This window comes from Homalodisca vitripennis, chromosome 1, assembly GCF_021130785.1.
Source record: "Homalodisca vitripennis isolate AUS2020 chromosome 1, UT_GWSS_2.1, whole genome shotgun sequence".
NCBI lineage: Eukaryota > Metazoa > Arthropoda > Insecta > Hemiptera > Cicadellidae > Homalodisca > Homalodisca vitripennis.
In genome coordinates this window covers 65,561,151-65,582,869 of record NC_060207.1, presented here as the reverse complement: position 1 = coordinate 65,582,869, position 21,719 = coordinate 65,561,151, and the positions used below count along the sequence as shown (strand labels likewise).

The following is a 21,719-nucleotide window of genomic DNA, read 5'->3' as shown; positions in this document are numbered from 1 at the left end:
GTATTATATTTGGGATTTTTATTCATGACACATTTAATGGGAAACCTTTGTGGAAAAGTAATAAATAGAAAAACTGTGTTGATTTTGTGAAAGATCGTTTTTATAATTAGTATTATATGCAATTTATCTCAGTTTTTGAATTTTTGTTAACGCCTTCAGATTGATGACTGCAACATTGATGCACTAGACGGTCTGGACGATAAAGTGACGCTAACTTCACGGTGGTGGTTTTCCTCTATGATGATTCAATAAAAAAATTAACTAAGTGACAGAACTCAACTGGCTAGGCTCCAGAAAAAAAGTAAAAACTTCACTAGTACAGACTAGACTACAATCGTACAATTGCTGCAGTGATGTGATGTGATGGGTGTTTTGTTCTAGCAATGAATAACTTTGTGAATCTAAGCTTATTTTAAAATTTGAGGCTTCTACTTAAGAATGTAATTAATAAATTAGCTTTCGTATATGAAGCATGCTGAGTTACATAAGTTAATAAGTAAAAAGCAGTCAACCTACTGTTATAAACTCAATTCAGTTTTGATCCACATCGTTGATTATTCTGTCATTCTTCTTCAATACTTGTAAGTGTCACAGCGATATACATAGCCTATAATGTGCAAATAAGTTTATTGGTTACTAATAACTTTCTTGTATTTATATTTTCTGTCGAAATTAATGTATTTCTGTTTTTTATTATTTTAAAACCATGACTGATTTGCTTGCCTATTGCCAAGCAATTTATGTCTCATAACAGATTTTCTAAACAAGCATTTTGATCATATTTTCTAGCCTACCATCTAACATAATTTATGATAACCTAGGTATTAAACTTTTTAATTAAACTTTTTTTACTTGTTTGGTTCTCACAGACTTGAAAATAATACATGGAAAAGCTATTATTGGAAACACTCAATGGTTTGTGATAGGATAGGAAAATTTATTGTTTTTCGTAGCCACTAACCAGTGAAGGATAGCAACATTGGTTTTCTTAACAGCTATCACCTGTGGTCCAGAAAATAATGCATTAGTTGCTGTTCTAAGAACAGCTCTAAGAAAATTTAGGTGACTCATGGGTTCCGGGATTAGGATATTATTTTTTCTCTTAAAATAAGTTTGGAATTTATTGTCTCTTGAAGAATCTGCAGTGAAACATGCATTGCAATTCCTACTATATTGTAACAGATTATTCATACATATTTTAAAAATTCATCTCATTCACTGTATGTATCATCTTAGCAACCTTTCAGAAATAAATTGAATCAAGGAAAATCTCTGATAAAACTCCATGGTACATTTGAGAAATTTATAATGAATGGGTATACTGAAAATCAAATATAAAATGAACAGTCATTAAAAAAATATATCTAATGAAACTTGAATTTCTGATTTTTTAAATTATTACTTTTATTATGCATAGCTTTTTAGCTCTAAATATTCATATTAATATATTTAAAGATATTGCAAAAAATTAAATGTAATTATAAAACAAAAGAACACTTATACATATTTATTTTGTAAGCCTTAATAGAGTAACGGATAGAAAAAAACTATTCAAATAATAGACGTGTTTACACACTATCACTTTACACACCATAATATAGTAAATTTATTAACATAATAACACATTTCACCACCACAAATATTCATTACAAAACTTTAACGCAACAGCTGTCAACATTCAAGGTGGCTAGGCACAAAATAACACTATTGACTGTTGTAACACTCAAAATATGCAGTTTTCAGGACTGATTTGAATGATGCTCTTGAACTTAAATGCATATCATCAGAAACTGTTTTCCACTCCTACCTGACGGTAATATAAGTAACAAACAGATGTTCTGTATGGATGCAGTCAGTTGTTCATGACTGAATAATTAGATTATACCAATTGAAAATATTACTGCAATTGGTTTCTAATAAATCTTATTTTAGTAAAAAGGCTACACACATATTACTTATATTAGTCAACAGATTATGCAAAATTATTAGTTATTCTTTCCTTACGGAACTAGTTTCAGTGACATTGTGTAATGGCAGAAATCATGCAATGTAAAGAAATATTAAATGTATACATTTTATACAAAGTATGTGGTATTTGAAAACCATAGTTTTAATGATTATTAACTAAAAAGAATGTAGCTTGATTTTAAAATATTTTGAGTGTATTATTATCATATTGATTAATTTAAAACCTTATCAACCTCTAAATCCAATAATCCAAGTTGTTGAGTTCATTTATCATTTCATCAGAAGCAAGATAAAACCCAAGGCAATATTTCAGTGCCAGTTATTTTAGCTCGAATATTAATTTCAGTTGGTAACCATTCTGGATTAAACCATAAATATATTTCACCAATATAGCAACCTATAACATAGGTAAGTATTAGGCCTACATTTGAAGTTAATTCACAGTGTACTCTTTAAATGCTACTAATTTTCTAGAGAGGTGTGTAAAAGACAATTCAAACATATTAGGCCATAGATTTTTGTAAAAAATTCACGACTAAAATATTTTTGGTTGTCATAATATATATAAGAGAAAAAAAAGGATTCCTTATTTAAAAGTAGAGTAACTAGTGGTGTAGTGGAGTGGGAACCTGTGGGCTCCCACACTGGTTGTGGCCGTTTTGGGCATATAAAGAAATGACCAATGCTTTGCCAAATATTAATTTGGCATAAAATGGTTTATGTAAATAATAAAATAATACAAAAATTTGCAAACTAGAACTAGATTGATGTTGATCAATTTATTTATTCAATAATAATATGAATTACTATCTGATTCCAAAGATAACCTCTCTCGTACTTTGTGTATAAAATATTGCAAACCGTCTGACTTGGGTGTTCGCAAGGTCAGTAATCGCTGGCCGGTGGCAGGTCAATTCTCCCTTATTGCTTCTCTAACCCCCCATCCCCACCCCCACTGATTGTCGCCTGGCTGTCTGCCGCATATCCAACGTTCACCGTGATGTGTCTGTGTCTGTCTTCATTGTATTGCCTTTGTGTGTTATGTTAGTCATTACGCTTTACGCTGTTTGTTACAACTATTCAACTAATTATATTATGGAATCGTACAGAAAAAAAAAAAAAAAAAAACCACTTCTGTCATTCTTCACTAAACAAAATAAAGTCATAATTGACGAAAGTGAAGGTTCTGCCTCAGAAAGGACTTCTACTCCAGTCCCTTTAGATAATGAAAGTGTTTTGCCAGCAACAAGTGCAGGTTCTAATAATTCATAGTATTTAGTAACACCTTGATTTGCAGATAAAAAATTGATCGTGTTTTGGGCACAAGGTGGCGTCAAAACAGTAACAGCTGTTTGGTATGGCTATCAAGCATTGTCCTTCTATTTTAAGAAGACATACGAAGGCAAGAACAGAACCACTACTGAACGAGTGATGTATAGAGGATTAATCAAACGCCTGACATCAACTCGATTTCTGACAAGATTAAAAAAACTTCAGAGATGATTTGGAAGACAGCATGACCATTCCAAAAGATCTTCTAAACCACTAATCAATTACTGCAAGCTGATTCCTTGCAGTTAAACCAGAGTGTGAGTGGGGTTTTAGTCACATGAACATATCGCCATCTAGATTAAGCCTTACCATCAGACATGTATCAGTGCTGATGTTTATCAAGCTGAATGGACCAAACATCCGGACATGGAAACCGGACGACTACGTTAGGACATGGCTACGACAACACCACTCAGCCGAAGACACTAGAACTCGACAAGCTCAACCAGGCAGAACTTTCGTATAATTTTCTACATGTTAACGTAACTTATTGGAGGCTCAGTGTTATTCCGTGAGCCTAGATACTTTAAATTTTATGCTCATAGGCATTCTAGGAAATCATATAAATTCAAATTTTCTTATAATTTGTCTAATGAACCTAGTATTTCCACTATACCACTGAGAGTAACATAACTTTTTGTAAGCACATGGTATTTTTGGTTTTTGTCTAGTAAACAAAACACTAACTTTAAATTTCATAGCATTCATAATTCGAAATCATTCCTTATAAATAACTAAAACTGTTCATATTGGTAACACATACTGTATTTGAGAAAACAAAAAATATTTATATACAATATTTAGCCTATACTCAATTATCACAAAATGTTACTAACATATTGCTAAGAAAGTGTAACTTAGTTATTTATGAAATCAAAATTTTCACTAATGGGAAAATATGATCAATTTTCAAAATTAATTTTAAAGTGTAATAAATAATAAACTAACCAAACTTTTATGTTGTATAACTCCTTTATGTAGATATAGAACATACCAATATCAAACAAGATCATATATTCACATTAAACCTAGTAAGTGGCAATGCTAAACTTCCACAGTGGCACACCTCATTTTACAACTATGCAAGCAAGCTATTGTTCAGAAATTGATATAAAATATAAGGATCATAGCTATATATACTAATTTCTTCACAGTGAATATATATAAAACTTTTACATCATAACAAAATATTATGGGATTTTTGAATTTGAAATGAACTTTCCCAATTTATGTGTATAGACAAATTTTTATTAAAAAGAAAACATTAAAAAAATTAGCCTTCTGTGAAAAATAGTAAACACTTTTATACATAAATATTTATTACATACAAAATTTGTCTGTGGAGAAAATTGGAAAACTACATCAAAGTTAAATTGTATAAAATAATACACATAACATATACACACAGTTTACGGTAGGAGGAAGGGTTGATTCAATTTGAATTTTGAGTTTAGTACATCTTCACCTAGATAACACTATAGTATAATATTTCGAAGTTTAGGTGTCTCTGATGTTGAAACGATGTACAGGTTTGTCTTGAGCTTCTTCGTAACCCACGTTTTTGGACCCTGCAATGAGACGATAGTGAATTGGAGTTAAACTCTACACTCAAATATAAAATAATATTTAAAAAAATATATTATAAAGGCTACATTTTAAACAAAAGCTTTTGAAAATCATAAAAGCCTCTTAAAAAGCTGTATAAATTTCTGTTAATATATTTGTTTTGGAGATAAATAATTTTGGTACAAAAAGAAATATTTCTTATCCCAGTACTTTATAATTTTTATTGTTTTGTGCTTATTTAATGTAAAATCTGCTTTTTAACTTTAAAATAAAGAATAAACTAATTTATATAAATTTGCAAAAATAATATAGTTTTTATGATCATACACAAAAGTTTTACAAAGTTCTCACGCAATATCAAAAATAAAAATATCACTAATTACCATAACCAACTCCCATTGTCTTAACTATTTACAACAGTGAAAAACAATTACTTTTATACCATTCTCATAAATATAAATAAAACACTAACAATACAGTTTGTTACATCACTGTGACTGTAAACTCATAAACTTTAATCTTATAAATAAAAATGAATCGTTAAATGTGTTGGTAAGCGCTAATCTCAAGAACTGCTGGACCAATTCGGTTAATTCTTTTTGTAAAATGTCCATTGAAATCCGAGGAAGGTTTTTATGAAGCAGAATATAAGAAAAGCTACCTGGAATATTTTGAAATTCAGAAAAAATGTAGTTTTTACGTTTCATAATCCAAATTAAACTGGCACTAAACAGCTGTTCACACCTTCAGTTTTATGTTGGCAAATTGGCTGATACATCTGTTTACATTTAAATTTGATCAAATATGAAGTAAACAGTGCTTGATCAGTAGTGTAATGCAGATAGTAAATACAAAGTTAATATCAAAATTTTACTCCAGATCGTGCCAGTGATGAATTTAAATTTAAATCATGCAATGCATTTTATATATTATTTCAACACTGTTATAAAACAAACCTTAATGAACAAAGTCATGAATGTTTTCACATACGTTACTTTAAACTGGTAGGCTTTCTTGACATTGTGATATGGCATTTTTTTATGGGAAAACAGAAAAATTAATACTAACATGCCTCAACGTAACAAAACACTTTTATTTTGGAATGTTGCATAACCTTAATAAGGATTTCTCCCTTATACCGAAAGTACATAGGAAATGGGTAGGACTTCTTTCTAGGCCGTAATAGGCTTCTCAGTTCTACTTATGTGTATATTTTCTTCATCAGGACAAAAAGGCAAACCCAACTATGTCCCTGGAAAAATGTTAGACGGAAAGTATATTACAGAAGCCCATAGTAGATGATTTTGACCAAAGTAGATTTCCAAGAACTGCATATTCCAACTAAATAGTATTTTGATCGAGGCAATACGTATAAATAATAAATATTGTATAAAAAAATTGTGACATAGTAAGTGAATTTAAATGGTCTGCACTAGGTGAACTTTTTAATTGAAGTAGGGTTCTTGGCCCTACACGTAAGTATACTTTTTTTCTTCGACAGGACAAGGCAAACTCTAATATGGTACTGGAAATATCTTACACCAGAAATATGTGATAAAGGCTAGAAATAGACGCTTTTTGACCGAAGTAAGTTTTTGAGACCTGTGTATTGTATTTTCTTGATTGGGGTAACAATGCAGGCTCAGATGTGACGTTGGAAATATAGTTAATTTGAACCAGAAATGCTCTTCCACGTGCAAAACATGATATATTATTTAAATTAAACTTTGATACTATTTACCATGAACTCAAATAATATCTACTTGATGTACGCCTACTTTCGTTTTAAAATGTTCATAGCACTCCATCATATTACATCATAAGTGCTTTTACTAAGTAATATAAGGACTTCGGTTCTAAAGATTGCATGTGAAGCCGCGGGTAACAGCTAGTTTTTTATAAAAATATATTTGCAAATGTTGACAAATTGCTAAAACATAAAAATACAAAGACCTCTAATTGGAGACTTTTGCCACTTTGAGAATTTGTTTTGCAGCACCAAAGCATAAAATAAAAAAGAACACATACAATTCAGTACCATCAGAAACAACATATGTTTTTTGTAGCCATCACAACACAAAATACAATGTTTTTGTATAAATTGAATTATACCAAATTTGGTGTGACAAGACATCGCCCACATTGAGATTCTCAGCAAATAGGCAACGATACAAAAACTGAATAAATGGCAGCTCTCAATGTGGGCCATGTCTTCTCACAGTAAATCTGCTAAAATCAGTTATTTATTTTTTTTTTCGAAATAAGTTTAGTGTCATTAGATTTGTGAAAAAACCCTCTAAAAACTGTTATTCTTGCAATACTAGAGAAAAAATGCTAGTTTTTAAGATATTAAAAGTTTAAAAGCTGTAATGGCCGCCATTTTGAAAATACTAAAAAAAATGTGTTTATATTCTTTTCAGTAACTGGCCTTGTCACAGACATTTGGGTAAAATTTGGTATAATTTTATTTATTATTTTTTAAGATATTAAGTTTTTAATAAAATAATACATACAGACAGATGGAAAACTAAGCATTGGAGACCCATGTTCATATAGTAAACTATGTCATGACCTGAGCAATAACATGGTATACCTATTTCCAGAGAGTTGCTCTTATCTATAGAGAATTAAAATAATTTTTCAACCATTTTCTGTTTGATTTTTGTTCTGAAGGTGTTATAGTTCTCTCGGTAACAAATTTATTAGGTTTCTTACTCTAAATTCTGGTATTAATTTGCCATACATATTTTCATGACATTGAACCCTATAAGTTTCTGTATCTTAAATTGTAATCTACATATAATAACATTCTAAATTCATCCTTAAAATAATGTTTCCTGAAATCAGTAAATTCAGCTAAAGATTTAAATGACATTATGCCTAGCATTTCCATTTTCATATCATAAAACAAGGTTTTTTGTATCCTTGTAATAATTTTTTTTAAAGGACTTAGAATCAGAATCTTTAATGTTGTTAAGCACAATATACAGTGTAGTAGACAGAATCAATATTTACTAAAATTAGACATAGTAAATATATTATGCTAGCCTAGATTAGATTAGGCCTAGTTACAAGTCATACTAGATTGCCTAAATTGTCCTCTTCAAACTCCTTAACTGAGTAGTATGCTTTATGTTTTAAAAACTTTCTATAGTTGTCTTAAATCTCTTATAGGGCATATTTCTGTGTGGTACTGACAAGTTAATAAAAAATATTATACCTATATTAATTAGGCTAGATTTCGATTTCTTTAACCTAACATAGTTAAAATCGAATTTTTCTTTATTTATTGTATTATGGTTATCTACATGAGATCTTAAAGTTAATTTGTTAAAATGGTCTTTGACATACAATAAAATATACAGAATAAACATACAAGGTAAAATTAAAATACTAAAATTAATGAAGTAATTTTTACAGGAATCTCCATTACTAACACCAATAATAGCTCTCACTACCTCCCTTTGCCACACAAAAACATTTTTAGCTCCAGTTAGGTTACCCCATAGGGTTACGCATACAATAAATGAACATTAAAAAAGCATAATAGACATTTAGAATTAAATTAGCAGTTGAGCAAGACTTCAGCTTCCGTATCAAAAACTCAACTCTGGCAAGTCTAATATAACTGATTTGTATGCTCAACGCAGGACAGCTTACTATCTAATATAATGCCTAACAGTTTTTCAGAATATGATTCATGTTTACTCAGACTAAAAATAATATTTTCTGTTTTGTAATACATAACTAACTGATTTGTATGCTCAACCCAGGACAGCTTACTAGCTAATATAATGCCTAACAGTTTTACGGAGGAAGATTCATGTTTACTCAGACTAAAAATAACATCTTCTGTTTTGTCATTATTAACAACAAGTTTGTTTGTTTGTTTAAAACCAGAAGTTGGTTCTTTCAAGTGCAGTTTTCTTCATTTTATTGATAACATTCATACTTCTTTGAGCCAACAGGAGAGTTGTATTGTCTGCATATAGATTACTTTTAGTACTTATAACGACAAATAATTTGATATACAATAAAGAGAAAGGGTCCCAAGACAGAGCCTGGAGGAACCCCTAGTTTAACTTCCAAAATTATTACATCTGAGATCCTAAAGTTTATCAGTTGTTTTATATTTAACAAATAAGATAGCAATAGGTCTAGTTCAGTGCCATTGATACCATAGAATCTTAATTTCTCAATCAAGATGTGAAACCATGTCAAAATCCTCACTTAAGTTTAAAATAACTCCACAAATCTGTTGCCTATCCTCAGACCCATTTATTACATAGTTAACAACATATGTAACAGCATTTACTGTAGATTGGCCTGATGTAAAGCCAAACTATGCAGGAGTTAACAAATTGTTTATAGTAAAGTGGTTTCTAATATCTTAGAAATAACTGGTACTAAAGCTATGGGACAATAATTACTAGGGCACACGTCATCATCCTTTTTATGGATAGGTACAACTACCGAAAATTCCAGACAGTTTGGATACACACCCTCATTACATATTCTTTGAAACAGATAAGCTTGAGGAACCTGAAATACAACAATTAAAAAAAACTTAATCACATTGTCGGATATGCCGTAAATATCTTCAGACATAGAATTACTTAACTGGAAAACTCATGTGCGGATATGTGAGGTAAATGGAAAGGAACGACATATAAATAACTTAAATTAGGTTTGATTTAATTTAAAATATTATTTACATCACTTTTGTTTACATTTAAGTTATTACTACCTATATTTACAAAATATTTAGTCTATCTGGTGACAGAGGAATTTCTTTAGGGGGTTTACTATTGTGACCACATTCACGGTTTATGATACTCCAGGCTTCTTTACATTTGTTATTAGCCTCCATGATTATTGTTCATTGGTTTATGATACTCCAGGCTGCTTTACATTTGTTATTAGCCTCCATGATAATTGTTCATTGGCTTGAAATTTAGCTAATTAGATGTGCTGTTTATAATAAGATTTAGTCTATTATACTTTAATTTATATGTTGTGTCTTTGGATTTATCATAAAGCAGTAGAACTAAACTTCTTACATGACCAAGGAAAGGGTTGAACCACTTGTTAATTACACATGTTAATCATTATGGTTTCTAGATTTAGTTAGTATGGGATAAAACTCATTAGAATTATCAGTTACTATACTAACAAAATAGTCTGTAGCTTGTTCAACCTAATTAAATTGGTTTAATTCGTGTAGTTAATGTAACTTACTTAACCTTTATAAGACGAAGTAAACAGTCATCATTCAGTAGCCTATAAGAGAAGGTTTCATTCACACAATTATTATTGTCCAATACAGAAGTATACTCAGCTGTCAGCATCAATCCTTCATGATCCAAGAGAAGGGATTTTACTACTTCAACAGATGTACAAATGTCTCGAGTATTACTTAATATGTTATCAATGCAAGTAGGCCCTCTTGTAGGCTTGTCATTTAAACAAACAAAGTCAATTGATCTCATAGAATTTAACAAAAATATTGTGTTTTGTTTCCACTGTTTAATATATTGGTATTTAAGTCTCCACAAATTAAAATTTTTGGAAATTTAAGCAAATATATAGCAAGATCAACCAGTGTTTCCGAAAAAACATTGGAACAGGTGTCCGGTGTGCGGTAAATTGAAACTATAATTGTATTTAACTTGGGATTGTCCATAGCAGTTACCTCAAAAAATTTTTCTGTGTAAAAAATGTTTAAGGAGGTAATTATGTATTCAGGAGCTAAATAGTACAAATTGATTCCATAATAAAGATAACTTTACAACAAAGAAAAGTAAATAATTCTTTTGTTGAAACTGGAAAATATGAACGTATTTTCAGACATATAAATAAAATATATCTCAGCTTATTAGTGTGTGCACCAATATGTTTACTAAACTTATAGTCAAAATTTAAACCAAGATGTTTCAGACTGTTATTAAAAACAAGTTTTTGGCATTGACATTGGTTGTTACCTATTAAACATTAGATTTTATGAAATTATAATAACAGTTCTCTACAAATAATGTAACAAATATTAACACTGATTACAATTGATTACCTTAGATAGGTCATTTTCATTTTTTCTGGTATATTACCAGAGTCTAAAATTCTATTATCTAAGTGAACTGACCAGCACATTCTTTAAGTAAAATATATTTTGTTTTACATCCTTAGGCCTAATTCTATCAGGATCTACCGAAGAGTTACCATTAAGTTTACCTACTGATCTATAAATCAAAATACATGCATAAAAATCATTTCATACTAATTTGTTTTCCTATTAAATAAATCCTGGTTTTTATGTACTCTGTTAAATCAAACAATACTCCTACCACCTCTTTACTAATATCTTCTACTGATGTTTAAAACTTCTCTTTGAAACCTCCTGCTATGGCTTGTACTTTATTATCCTCTTTAATTTGAAAATTCGTTTTGATATTATCTAAAATACTTGATTTATTTTTTTTAGAGAAATTGATTGATTATATTCCAAGTTTCTGTACCATTATCAGCCAATAACAAAAAAATATTTTTGCTTTGCCTCTCTAATCGTAAAAGTTAGTTTGTATCGACTTCGAAATATTTCTTTTAGTCTTAAATTATATTTATCCTTTTTAATTGCCTCCAAATGTAGTTTTTATAATCTGAAAGATTTGTTAAATTTCAATTACGTTAAGCAATAAAACTTACTAACCTGTTTGACAATGTCCAAGCCTGTTGTAGAAACTCGAAATGGCACACTGTATGGATTCACGTGGAGGTTTTTGAATTTCCGCTACTATTCTGTTCTTAATGTCATTAATATACTGGGGTTTCGTTTTATAGGCATTGCGTTTAATGTGACCCCACACAAAGTAGTCAATTGGAGGTAGATCTGGCGATCTTGGTAGTCAATCGATATTTCATCTTCTGCCTGTCCAGTGATTAAAAAAAAATATTGTTTAAATACTCACGGAAATGCAGGCCATAGTGTGGAGGTGCTCCATCCTGCTGGAACCAAACTTTATTATAGTTGTTACTTGCTACTTCAATAGCTTGATAAACCTGATTTTAAACATTTTCTGGTATACCTTGGTATTAAGGTTTCCATAAAAAAAATGGCTCAACAAAAACTGATTCCTCACAATGCCAAGCCAAACATTTAATTTTTCAGGGTGCTGGGTGAGTTGCTCTCTCATCCAATGAGGTTAACATACCTCAATAACGAGCATTGTATCTGTTAACTTACCTTTTAACATGAAAGTTGCTTCATCTGAGAAAGCAATGCTGTTAAATTATATTATTATCAATGTTCTGCATCATTATTTAACAAAATTCTACTTGAAAATCAAAATAGTCCCCATTTAGCTCATAAACTAAATGAATTTTGTACACTTTATAACCACTGTCATGTAAAAATTTACAAACTAATGTTGGGATATACCTAATATTTCAGAAACATTTCTTGTTGAGGCATGAGGATCTTTTTCAACAGACTTTAAAACGACAAGTGTCAAATGCTTCGTTTGTATCCGATTTTGGTTGTCGAGGTTTGAGTGGTCTTTAATGCTGCCTGTTTCCTGGAAATGTTGTATTATAGACCACCTTCTTCAAAATCAGGTTTTATAGTTTTAAAAATTATTTCAAATGAAATGATAACAATAAAATATGTTTACAGGTGTTGTATCTCAGAAAAAATGTCAACCCAGAAAGACCGTCACCACAATTACGATAGAGACAGCAGTAGTGACACTGAGGACTACCATGATTCAGAGGATCGCAGACGCAGGGTGTTCAAAAATAGACTTAGGTAGTAAATTAATTATTGACAGCTCAGTAGGCCTTTGTACATAAATAATTTTATATAATTTAAGAAGTTTTTCAATTGAACATGATTAAAAAAACAGCTTGGTACAAAAGAAAAAGTATTATCCATCATTATTTTGTACACTATTCTACTGTTGTAAATATAAACGAATTTGTAGTCAAATTTTTTTTAATTTTAGTAAAACATTATTTATCTTTTAATCCTTATAACTTGGAAGAAAAAATTATTGCCTCATAAACTGCTGCACTCATTTTTTTAAGTCTCTTAAAACCGCTGCATGCCAAATGCTTTATTCATGTACTAGCAGTTACTCATAGCTTCACCCACAATTCCTCTGCATTGCATTGCATCTAACATTCCATATGTTTGATTGAATAGTTCCAATAACACTGGAACTAATTTAGACCAAAGTCGAAGTTCTCGGCTTTCTTAGTGAAAGCATTTATGATATAATACAATGGAGTGAAAAATGTGTGTAATGTCACTCAGCGATTTTGTGTCATTCAATAATTGCATTTCGTGTCTGGTGTATTTGCTTTATGATTCTACTAGCAGGTACCCGCGGCTTTGCATGCAATTCCAAAAGTATTTTTCATGTATGTGCACTTCTGGTTTGAGTTAATTGTATTTCCAGTGTCAAGGTTGAGTTTGCCTTGTCACAAGCAAGAAAATTTGTCAAAAAGTGTATATTTTTTGGCCATTGTAATTTACTCCAGTCTTAGTATTTTTTGTTCCATAGTTGATTTTGCCTTGTTTTCTGACCAAGGAAATAAGATAGACATACATACATATATTGGTCTGAGAAGCCTACTTCTGTCAAAAGACAGCTAAGATGGGTTTTATAACATTGTGCCAATTTATAGTTAAAATTAGATAGTAACTATCTCGTTTTTTTATCTGCATTACAGTACAGAACAAGCAAGCACTGCATATTTAACCCTTCGCACCCTACTAATAAATCCACTAACATGTAGGAAACAATGTAAAGGCAGGTAAAACATTTCTTTCTTCAAGTTCAAATTTTTTTTTTTATTATAACTAAATTTTAAAAGGTAAAATAAAAAAAAAGTATAAAACAGGGCATTTTTCTTCTAATTAGCGTATTTATTGATAAAAATAAAAAAAGAACTGTTTAGAAAACGGTTTACTTAAAATAAATTTAAATTTCATTGTGAAATGTAATTAAACTGAAAAGTTTTATAACTACTAATTGTTAGTATATTTTCTAATCACTACCACATGATGAAGAATAAAAATGAGATACACAATCATGACAACTGAGAAAGCAGTAATACACACCACGGATATGTTTGGTTATGGCTCTGTAGGAGACGCAGAACTGACAAACAGGTGGTTGGAGTTTGACATAGGGCGCTCTCCTTCCCCTGCAACAGAGTGAAGGTCGTTTATAAATACTTCCTTGGCAACCGCGTTAAGCACGGAGCATGCATCAGATATTTCAAAGGCATTTTGTGCAATAAAAGACTCTCCAAGAGACATAATCTATAATATCCGATATAACTTTATATGGCGTTTTGGTCAAAGTCTGCCATTCTAATATATCCGTCTACGGCGTTGGGAGGGTTAATATTTGCTGAAATGTACAGTTAAAAAATATATTTTCACTAAAACTTTTAATTTTCATATCTGAATATTTTCTTACTCTGTGCTCAACAGCGGTTGCAGAAACGGTTGAAATAAGAAATGTTGTCTTAATCAAGCGAATTCTATGCTTTCACAATATAAATGCAAACAAATAGAAAATAGTGTGTTAAATTAATGAAACATACTTACTTACTCTTACTCCCATGGCCATGGATACCCTAGGTGGTATTTGGCCTCGCCAACCAGCTGCCTCCATCTCTCCCTGTCTTCATAATCCCCCTGAATTTAGCTTTGAAAATGTTTGTTGGATACTTATCAACTACATTTCTTAATTTGTTATAAATCTTTTGAGAAGTTAAAATGTGACTTTGCTGTGTTTTGCTTAACCTACAGTGTTCTATTGCAATGTTGTTTTTATTTCTGGTATTGTAGCTGTGTATGTTGCTGCCAAAAGTGAGAGCTGGAATATTTTTCAGGATGTATGAAACCGAGTCAAAAATATACAAATTAATAACAGTTTGCAGCTCTAGTTCAATAAAAAGTGGTTTGCAATGGTCCAATGGATTTGCTTTAGTCATTATTCTAATCACCTTCTTTTGCAGGATGAGAATGTCATTAATTCTAGTGCTATTGCCCCATATTACAAGACCGTATCTAATTATAGATTGGAAAAAGGCATAGTAGGCAGATTTTACATAGCTTTCAGGCACACAATTCATTATTCGTTTAAGAAGAAAAATTACTCTTGATAATCTTTTGGAAATATATTCAATATGAGAGGTCCATGTTAAGTTATTGTCAATAAATAGTCCTAGAAATTTAACACAAGAAAAGAAATCATTGGTTATGTCGGATGGAGGGATTGCCTTAAGCTGAATAAAATGTTTTGGGTTTTGGATTCATTCAATAAAAAACCATTGACCTGAACCACAATGAGGCTTCGGTAAATGTTTTATTTACAAGGTCTTGTAGTGTGTTAAAGTTTGTGTGAACATTTAAGAAAGTTGTATCATCTGCGTATAATAAAGATTTTGCCTTTATAGCACTTTCTAATTTATATGAATTAAGAATAGAAGGGGACCTAATACTGACCCTTGGGGTACTCCATTCTCAATCACTAATTCATTGGACCATTCCCCATTTAAAAACACCTTTTGTTTGCGGTTTGTTAAATAATCTTTAAGGAACTTGGCTGAAATACCAGTAATACCATAATAGTTTAGTTTTGAGATTAACTCATCATGTTCAATGCAGTCAAAAGCCTTGCTCAGGTCGCAGAGAGTTACCTCTGCATCAATTATTACATTTTCCTCTTCTAAATGCGAATTGTGTTGAATTTAGATAATTTTTACTTTCCAGATAAGCAATGAGTTGATCATGTACTATAATTTCTATAATTTTAGATAGTACCGGAACAATTGATATAGGGTGATAGCTTTCAGTAAGATTTCTAGACCCTCTCTTAAAAATTGGGCACAGTCTTGACAACTTCAATTCATCAGGAAAAAATCCATCTCTCATGCATTTATTTATACATATAGTTAAAGGGTTCAAAATTGTATGATACATTTTCTTAATCATATTGTTAGATAAATTAAAAATATCCTTGCTATCTGAATTTTTAAGTCTTTTTACTGCTTTGGTAACATCAACAATATTGAGACCTCTGTAAAAGTGAAATCATTTTTTACAATTTTGTAATTTTTAACTAAGCTTGAACTATCGATATTAGGCTTCTTAATACCGTCCTTTATTTGCTTTACTGAATTGACAAAAAAGTTGTTAAACTGATCTGGGGTGATATTTATGTCTGGTTGAGACGATGAGCTGTTTATATTTTCTTTAATCAAGTTCCAAGCAGCCTTACATTTATTATTGCTATTTTCTATTTTTGCTGCATTATGTGCTAATTTTGCGTCTTCAATGGACTTCTTATAAACTCTCTTCAGATCAGTGTAATTAGCATGAATCCTGTCACAGACAGAATTCTTCACCAGTTTGTCTAGAAATAAAAGTCTTTCTTTCATTTGGGTCAATTCTCCTGTGTACCATTCATTCTTTCTTTGGACTTTTTTAACTGTGGATTGTTGCTTTTTTAATGTGGAAAAAAATGTTAATTTATTAATTATAACTGAAAAGAATGCTTGGAAAAATTGTTGGGCACACCATGCTTTTTCGTTGTTAAGTAAATTATCCCAATCGTGTGACGACAAACTGTTAATCAGATCAGCCATTGATGACTTCGAAAAGCTAATTACAAAGGGCATGTTTTGTTCTTTATTTTCTTTAATGTTTTCAGATACTTTTGAAAAGGTGTGTTTTTGAATATTTAAAATTAGACCATTATGGTCTGAAAAGGGAAAATCAAAGATGTTACATGAGATAACTTGTTCTGGGCAATTTAAAAAAATGTTGTCAAGACAATGGTTTCCCCGGGTTGGTTTTTTATTCAGGCAAAAATAATTATGTTGTCTTAAAATATTTAAAAATTCCTTTGTCGTTCTTTTGCAAGAGGTTATGTCAAAACTGGCATTTATGTCTCCCCCCACAACTACAGAATAACCACGATATGAGGAAATAAAAGTTAGAAATCTCTCTAGGGTCTCCAAGAACACATTGGGGTCACCAGCAGGTGAGTGATAGATAGAGGCTGCTATAACTTTAATACTATCCACAGCAGCCACAGACGCTTCAAAATTTAATTCGGAACAAAAACTGGAAACATCTATTTTTTTTGAGTCAAATTTTTTGTCAATGAGAATGGAGGTTCCGCCTCTAATCTTATCTTTTCTACAAAATTCAGAGGCACAATAGAAATTTTTTGGGCATGCTAGGTCAGTTGTACCTTTGTTAAGCCAGTGTTCAGATAAGCAAACAATTGAAATATCATTATTTTTATCTTTACTATCGCTACTAAAACTATCCAAGACCTCTATTTTGTTTTTTGATCCTTGTACATGTAAATATAATAAATTTATGAGGCTTTTATGCTGCTTTAAGGTGGGAGCACTATTCTTAACTGTTATTTTTTTTTTATTAACTGATTTGTTTGGTACACAAAACTAGGCCTAATATTCTCAGCATTAATAATAGTTGTATTTGGAGATGTCTCCAGGGTTGAGGGCGATAGTTCCCTTTCAGCTGGGAGGACAGTTCCAGAAGAAAGTCCCGAACCAGCTCCAATCTCTTCCAGTAAGTTGCCCATCACTTGATGATGGATGTTGGGGTTTGAAGAATCTGGTGGATACTGCTCACTGGGGGTCGCCTCTGTGGTTGAGGTTAGAAGTGCGGCTTCAGGTTCAATATCCTTCCTCTGCAACAGTTCCCTTATCATTTTGGCAACCTGGTATTTGCCTCTTCTATTCATATGTAAGCCATGAGTCGTAAACAGGTGATGAGGTAGCAGGTGGAGAGGAAGAAGTTTCACGGTACTTTTGTTCAATTCACTAATGCTCTCAATTTCACCATTTATTCTGGAAATTTTTATATCCAATTCGCAGCGGTCGTGCCTCATAGGTAGTGTTGGTAGGAGGAGGTTGGTGTGCTTAACACTGCTGATTAAATTGTTAACATCCATCATTAGCCGATTGACACCTGTTGTTTCAACACTGTTTGTTCCAGCTATCACCAAAAGATGGTCCTCGTTGGTAAGGTTCTTAGTGATTTCTTCAACCTCCTCCACCACCTGATGAAACCTCGCACCAGGTCTAACGTATGAACATACATTCAAAGACGACCTCTGCTCCACCATAGAACTTAGGTTTTTTCCATGACTATCAGCTAAAATGATTAGTTTGGGTCTTGTGTTAGTAATGCAACTTTTGACACCAAGATGGGATTTTAACTGCTTTTGAGACCAGTGGGACATAGCCTGGAGGGATTTTCGAAATAAGGATAGACTTTATTCATCCCAGGTACCCTATAAATGTTCACGTGAATTTCAGTACAATCAGTAGACTATGGGTGAAAGCAAACAAACAAACATGGTCACTTTTGCATTTATAATATTATTAGTATGTTTTTGTGTAGCAAATAAGTTTATCAGATTGTACCCAAATTTTAATGTGGAAATCCAAATATTTCAATTCTGAATTTCGTTAGCTATAACATATCAAAATTTTATGGCATTAGGCAAAAAAAAATAATAAATTCGTAAAAAACATAAAAAGTACTATGCTCCAACTTTTGGGTAACAAGAAAAAATACAAAAATTAATTAACATTGGCATTAAATGAGTTTCCACTGCCTATGAAGTCTGTTTTAGAGAATTTCAATAACACTGTGTTACAAAATCGATATACACTATAGTTGTTGCTAAGATTATTTCACATATTTAAAGTTATGGTAGACTTAGAATATGGGTAGGGCCTAATAACAAATATGTTTTCGAAAAACAAGTTGGATGGCAGCCCTCTTGGCAAAGAGAACCATTGCATTTCAATAATTTAACAACAAATTTTATAAAAACAAAACAATAAAAACCAAACCATATTAAAAAATGGTTTTGTTTTCAACAGAATACAAATGAAAACATACAACTACAGTTGTTGTTTCATGCCAACTACAGACAGTTTGTTTACGTCTAAATACACCTTAGTATTTCAAATAAAAACAGCCAACAACTTTTAAAACCATGATTTATCTTAACTATTAATGCGTCTTTGAACTCTAAAGTACTGTAATATAATTATGAATGAAAATATATTTTGCACCTAAATATAATTGATTTATTAACAATAAATGGGCTGATTTTATATTGTCTTCCTGTGTTAACAGGATTAAAATAGAATACTTGTTTATTGTAACGATGTTCATTAAACTAGAGATATTTTGAAGGGAGAGTTTTTGCTTACTTACTTACTTTGCTTACTTACTTACTTTGCTTACTTACTTACTTTGCTTACTTACTTGTGAGTAACCCCTTACTTACTTACTAAAGTTTTGACCCCTCAATTTAACTCATCAATTTTTTATGGAGAAAGGACCAATGAATGTTTATTACATTGAACAAAATTTTCTTTATGTAATTCTTTGTCTAATACAAATTTTTAATACTGAAATACACTTGCCTGCTACTAGATACTCCAGGTATGTTTATTAGATATTGATTACTAGTACCTGATGGTTTTATTCGTATTTCTGGAATATGGTAGAGGAAATCTGGGATACAGTTTTGTTTATTGTATCCGTGATAATTTATGCAACTCGCAGTTATGACTTTGTGCCATCATTTGAGATAGGGATATACTGGATGGAAGTTGTACGATTATCATGACTGTAATTTCTAGATAAGAACCTATTTTAAATGTTTCTTGCTGAAAAAAGTACTTGTCATACTACACAGCTGCTGGTGATGTGTAACATAAATGTGTAAATCAGCCTGTTGTAAATAATGGAAGAAAACATTACATTTTATATCTTGTCCAATGTGTTTATGTTTAACCTATGTATAAATGTCAAAATTCCAAATGTAAGGAAACACGGCTAAGTTATGAAAGTTTTGTTATATTCCAAACTCAAAATAAAAATTAGCATGTATAATTTTAATTTTAGTAATTTACTATACATACTAACTTAGTTTGAAAATGACTCTGGAACACATTTTAAAATAATTGCTACAAATCAGTAAGAATCATGTAAATGTTGCCAAGTAATATTGTAACCTCACCTTGATAGTTGGAGCTACAGTGTCATCTCAGTTGTATCATTTCAGGGATCCAGATTTTAATCCTGGTTTGTAGATGGAATTTTCAAATGCTAAAAATTATAATCATTTCAATTTTACCTGCAGTAATGTGATAAATTGGTAGACTAGATGTTTAGATAATCAAACATTTTCTGTGACCTCCTCAGGTGTACACTCAAATCAGGGTGTATTTTCATATACTCCAATATTCTGTTTCAAAGTTATTGTGAGACAGTTTGTACAAGTAGATGTGTGACTCTAAACAATTGAACAATAATTTAATCTATCTTTTGTTACCTTTCTTCTTTCCTCTGTTTTGTTGTTGATTGCAATGTTAGTAGTATTTTTACTTAATAAGTATAATTGTACCAATTCTCCATTTAGGTCGATCTTGCCGATCTTGCTAACCTAAACCCTATAAAACAATACCTAATGATATATAAAAAGCTGTTAAGGAGTTTGATTTTTAAATAAAAAATCTTGTTTGTAAAGATGCATTTTTTACATCCACTAGTTTTTCTGGTAATTTGTATTAAAATTTTAGTAAAAAGAGAGAAATCTGACCACTTTCTTTAATTCTTAAACCAGTTCTCTATAAATTTGAAAGCTCAATATTTAGAGACGATCAATTCCAATTTTAAGCCATCCTTTAGAAACATAATACTTGTGAAATGATCAAATATCAAATTAGAATAAATTTGTTGTTCTCATGTTATCAGTTATGGCTCATCATCAAAGCCAAAGCCATGTCTAGTCCAACGTCCCTCGAGTGCCTCCGATCAGAGACCAATGCTCGAGAGAGCCCTCTCCACCTGTACACCTAAGCAACCACTCACTTCCACTCCAAGAAACAGGTCAGTGCTATGGTTGCTTTCATGTTTATTCTTGTTTGATTTACTTATTTGTGCTAGTGTTTACTAGGTTACAGTAGTTAACATTATAGAAATTAAATTAAATGAAAAATATCTTTATTAAAAATATCTCTTTACCTTTTATCACATACAGTAAATTTACAATAATTGAATACAGAAACATGTAAACTGTTTACATACTTATAGTTTATAATAAAATGTAAACAAAATTTCTTAATTCACATAAAATAACTCATGAACATAAAAATATAATTCCTAATGAAAGATAAAGAAAAGAAGTTAACAATGTAAAAGAGAAAATAAAAAGAACAATAACTTATTCAACCTCCAAACACACTGCCTGACCTCACACACAGCACAAGCACCACCGCCCATCATCTGGGAGAGCTATCCAAAGGCTACAAGCCTGAACAGTAAACGACCTATTAAAAATTGTCGATCTATGAATTGTAATTGATAGTAAAGTGGCTCTCTTTTTATTAGGTTGTTCACTAATATCAGAGATAAAATTGAAGGGATCGGACAGTCTAATGCAGTAATTCTGTGCACGCTGAAGTCTGTCAGATTGCGCAACAGTCGAATCAATGATCACAACGTCACAGTAGTTAAACTGTGGAAATATAAGTGTCTTAACCAGCATGACCTTAATAATCAGGTTAAGATCATGCTGGTTAACACAAAGCAAACTTTTTTAAACTATGGTTGCCAGCAAAGACTTTGTTACATATCATTGTAACGTGGTCAGCTCATTTCAGGTCTGTATTCATAATAAGTCCGAGATTATTCAGTTTATTTTGGTAATTTAATTCACAACTGTTAAGTTTTAGTTTCAGTGTGGTATCAAAGTTAAAACGGTTAATCAATCTCGAGTTAT

The 21,719-nt window shown here is 31.1% G+C and overlaps 1 protein-coding gene across 1 annotated transcript in view; it reads left to right on the top strand.

Annotated features, from left to right (window-relative positions):
• Positions 1 to 296: 296 nt before the first annotated feature.
• Positions 297 to 21,719, top strand: part of LOC124363499 (BTB/POZ domain-containing protein 10) — a 53,913-nt gene continuing 32,490 nt past the window's right edge. Inside the window, 3 exon segments of the mRNA XM_046818750.1 lie at positions 297 to 581; positions 12,533 to 12,664; positions 20,693 to 20,827. Of these exon segments, the coding sequence (XP_046674706.1) occupies positions 466 to 581; positions 12,533 to 12,664; positions 20,693 to 20,827 (383 nt within the window). The 5' untranslated portion in view covers positions 297 to 465.